Source organism: Triticum aestivum, chromosome 7B (genome assembly GCF_018294505.1).
Source record: "Triticum aestivum cultivar Chinese Spring chromosome 7B, IWGSC CS RefSeq v2.1, whole genome shotgun sequence".
Taxonomy (NCBI): domain Eukaryota; kingdom Viridiplantae; phylum Streptophyta; class Magnoliopsida; order Poales; family Poaceae; genus Triticum; species Triticum aestivum.
Window position 1 is genome coordinate 55,059,698 of NC_057813.1, and position 4,637 is coordinate 55,064,334.

The window sequence follows — 4,637 nt, forward strand, 5'->3', positions numbered from 1 at the left end:
TCGTTCACAAACTGTACCCCCGCACCAGGCTCATCCTCCTCAGTGTAATCATTATCTATTATGTCCCTCAGAGCCGCCTTCAACTTGTCGAATAAAAATGGTTTATGACATGCTTTATGAGTTGCTTCAGCAGATAAGATAGTCAACTCACTGTACCTAGCTCTGTCACCTGCACCTGCCCATCCCCACGCAAACAGATCGCTAGTGCGCTTCACGGGAAGTCCACCCCTTGCAACTTGGCTCAACCTTCGCAGCACTAAACACTTAGGTATCTCACGTAAGCGTAGCTGAATCAGAACATGAAGAATATGTTTGCAAGGAAGTCCTTTGCGATACATGCTTCTGCAACTGCACCTCACAGTTTCTTCGGAGTTACCTGGGGTGTACTCCACAGTGAATCTGATATCCCTATTTTCCTTCCATGTCAGTATGAATCTGTGAGTGTCTGCTCCTCTCAGTCTCTCAAGGACCTCAAGCTCCCGTGCCTTCTTCATATCTTCCTGCAAGATATAAAAGTTTGCCGCAGTGAACTCACGGGTAGCTGATTTCTCAATATCTTTACACTCGTCCAATACTGGTACTGGAACTGTCTGTGAGTTTGTGTAATCGTCATGCGCCTCGCTCTCACGAAGACGAACTATGCAGTTCTCATAGTGCACAATCATATCAACAATAGTCATACCGGAGTCTAGATGCAAGTGAAGGCATGAATTCAGACTCTCACTTCGCTGGTTACTTCGCATACCTAAGAAAAACCCACCCGACAGATATGATGCAGCCCAAAGCCTTTTCTTCTTGTACATCCTACGTAACCATGTTTTTGTTTTCTCCGACTGCCATTTGGCGCAAAACGCTGCCCATCTCTCCTCAAATACCTTCTTTGAAGTAGCATAATAAAGTAGAGACCTGAACTCCTTTAGAGACTTATGATGAAGGTGTTTCTGCATGTTCTTCTCAATATGCCACGAGCAAAGACGATGCCAAACCTCCGAAAGTACCTTTCTTATGGCCTTAATCATAGTTGCATCTCCATCAGTAATTACGGACCTGGGCCTCTTCTGACAATGAGCCCTCAAAAATGTCTGAAGCAGCCAGACATATGTATCCTCTGTCTCGTCAGACACAAGAGCACAACCGAATACCGTGGTGCAACGGTGGTTGTTCAGACCGACAAAAGGTATAAATGGCATGCCATACCTATTCATTCTGTATGTGTTGTCGAAGACTGTCACATCACCGTAGTCAACATAGTCTCGACGTGATTGAGAATCACACCAGAATATGTTTTTCATCCTTCCTTCATCATCGACGGTGTGCTCAAAGAAGAAATCTGGATCTCTCTCTTTTCTGGTCATCATGATCCCAATGGCAGTGTCTGCATCACCTTGTGCAAGCAATTTCATTTTTTCTCTATAACACATGTTATAAAGGTTTTTCCTCCCAAAACCAGCCTTTGCATATGACCCGTACCTACTGACGAGTTGATCATAAATCATATGTTTCCTGATTCCAGCACCTGCCATGGTTAAGATCTCAGCTTTCTGATATTCTTTTATCTGATTATGAGACCGAAGAAACGTGACTTCATCCGGTCTAGCTAGAACGTGACTGTGATCATCATTGAAACTGCTGACATACCAAACGTCACGCTCTTTATCAAGTTTCAAAGTTATATGCGCATCGCAGAAGCAACGAGTCTCCCCTCTCAGTCTGCGGGTCCTGCCTTCCATTGTACAAAGTTTTGCCTGTCGTTTCCCAGCTCTCGCACACCGATACTTTCTCAAGCGCTTAGTTCCCTCAGGACCTTTCGAATATTTCAGTGAGTCCTTTCTTACGCTGAAACCACGCTCGTAAGCATACTGGTTATAGAAAATGTAAGCCTCTCCTAGTGACTTGAACGTCTTCCTCATGACCTTCCAATGCATGTCCAATAATTCTTGCTGATATTCATCAAATCCGATGTCAAAATTAAACAGATCATCACCAACATACTCATCATTCCCGCTTGTACCATCTACATCTCCCTGTAAATTAATGCATTAAACCATTTATGTCAGTCAGTTATTATTTTAATATGTAATAATGTAGTTATGTAAGTTTGAAAACTTACTTTGCTGGAGCTGTCATCATGAGATGGATCAACGTGCGATTTGTCACTTTCATCGTCCACAATATTCCTCACAAAGTCCCCGTCCTCGTCCATCTGCCCGCATTGCAAAAAAAACATGTAAGCGCTAATATGGTTATTATGTCATTTCTTCTCTGATTTTATTTATGACATACCCGGTGTGCACTTTCGGCAAATGAATCATCTATATCCATATCATCATCATCATCGCCATGTCGCTGCATGATGCAAAAAATTATGAAAATTTCCGTGTGGTCTACCATATTTATTGTTTTTATCAACCTTGATCACACTTACATTACCACTATAAGATTCATCCAAACTCATGTAGTTCTCCTCAGCAGGTTCATCCATATTCCGTGACGAGGTTTCGTTGTCCTCGTCGTAATCATTGCCATCATAATCGCCCTCCTCCTCTAACTATACATAGTTAAAAAAAATTGTACGATCAATCAAACACCGTGTAACATCATCCCTAAAACAATTATTTCATCAAGCACAATGTTGTCTCTAACCAACCTCTTGCACGGCGGCCAGGATTTCAGCCGGATCCATTTCTTCCGATGACGGCCTGACGTTGCTGGCCGGCGGAGGCAGGTGTCGACGGCGTGAGGACGACGGCTGGTCGTAGCAGGCGTACTGTGCGGAGGGAGGCGGCGACGTAGATCGTGGGTGGGCGGCCATCTGGGCGACGGGAATGGAACGCGGCGGCAGCGGCAACGGAGCCTGGGCAGGCGCGGCGGCAGTGGTAACGGCGCCGGGGCACACGCGGCGGCCTGTTTGGGCGGCGACCCGGGCGATGGCGACTTAGCGCAGACGGGGGCCGACGTGGAGACGGCGTGGATGCGTTAGGGTTCTGGGTTGTGTCTTTTTTTTCCCTCGAACAACTGTCGACGCCAACGTCGAGACGTGCGGGCGTACGACTGCGACGTACGGCGACGGGTGCGGGTACGCGGGCGGGCGTACGTACAGCGACGGGTGCAGCGTATGCGGGCGTATGCCGTCGCGCGCGGACGTACGGCGTCGGGTGGGTATTCCTATACCTAATGTGAAATTACCATACTATCCACTATACGTTTTAGGGGGGTTGTACCGAAGCACTCCCCAATATCAAAACGTCAGGGACAGGTGCCCGATTTGTCGAAGCAACTAGTACTCTCTCTATCTCAAAATATAAGATGTATTCTGGTCCAATTTACATGCTGAACAATGGATGGGACCAATGAACATGGGAACTCGAGATGCGAGATCATCGTTGCTTTATAATATAAAGCGGGGGGCAACACTTTTTTTAGATGCCAGACTCATCTCTGATAGCAGACATGGGTAGTTGTAAATTAGAAGGGGGGGACATAGAAGCCGATGGCGTGGAGGTAGTCTCCGGCGCGGCCGAACATGCCGACGACGCTGCCGTTGTTGAGCACGGGCAGGCTGTAGTGCGTGCTGTCCACCGCGTGCCCGAACGGGCCGTAGGTGGCCTGGTTGGTCACAAACTTGATGGAGGTGATGCAGTGCTCGATCTCCTTGAGCTTGAACGGACCCACCGACCAGTCGACTTGAGTTATGTACTCCGACGGCCCCAGGGTGATCTGCACGACGTACATACATACAAGTATGTGTATCAGACCAAGAAAAGAAACAGGAGTGACAAGAAGTGCCCTGGATCGCTCGCTCACCGTGTCCGGGTCTTCCTTTTCCCCTCCGGCGCCGCCCCAGGGCCCGGCGGTGTGCAGCTGCTTGTCCTTGTCCATGTAGGTGAAGCCGACGGAGTCGAGGACCTTGCCCCAGCGGATGGTGATGCTCTCCAGCCGTTGCGGCGCCACCGTGATGTCGTGGGCGACCCCGTCATCGCCGCCCCACGTCCCCAGCTTCTCCACCGGGCTCGGGCTCTGGCTCTGGCTCTGCACGCACATACAAAACGACCAGCCGCCATGAGTCCTCCTGTGAAGATAGATAGCACAACATGGAGCTTGCTTTTTTATCTTTAAACGGAACACAGCATGGAGCTCAGCTCACGCATGAGAGAGTAGCCAGGACTAGGACAGACCATTTCGGTAGCTCTCGCGCGGCCGCACAACGAAGCACCAATAGAGAGTTGAGCTGATCAGGCAGCACTTGAGTGAATTTTATATGCAACGAAAAACAGGAGAGTAGTAGTTGGTTTGGGCGGACGCGCAGCCTCCACGCCTCCTCCGACTCATGCTTGCATGTGTATCCTGCTCGCGGCTACTTCGATTTATGAGGATTTAGTGTGCAGTTTAATTTGTTGGACAAAGAATTTAGTGCCGACTCTGACGTTTTTGTCACGTTGCTTAATTAACTAAGTACTCCCTAAAAAAACTAATAGTTAGCCTCAACCCGAAAAAAGAAAAACTACATACTAGCCTCCAAAATGGTGGGGCCTAATTTTTTTAAACACGTTACAGACGCAAACACTCATTTTTTTTTGAGAACACGCAAACGTTCATATAAACGCGCATACACTCACCCTAGGGCGGAGGGAGCTCCC

The 4,637-nt window shown here is 48.2% G+C and overlaps 1 protein-coding gene across 1 annotated transcript; it reads right to left on the bottom strand.

Annotated features, from left to right (window-relative positions):
• Nucleotides 1-3,290: 3,290 nt before the first annotated feature.
• Nucleotides 3,291-4,314, bottom strand: LOC123161492 (protein GOS9). The gene is made up of 3 exons (XM_044579320.1): nucleotides 4,176-4,314; nucleotides 3,805-4,029; nucleotides 3,291-3,717 (listed from the first exon to the last, which is right to left on the bottom strand). The coding sequence occupies exons 1-3, from the start codon at nucleotides 4,176-4,178 to the stop codon at nucleotides 3,466-3,468; spliced, it is 480 nt and encodes a 159-aa protein (XP_044435255.1). The 5' UTR covers nucleotides 4,179-4,314; the 3' UTR covers nucleotides 3,291-3,465.
• Between the last annotated feature and the right edge of the window lie 323 nt (nucleotides 4,315-4,637).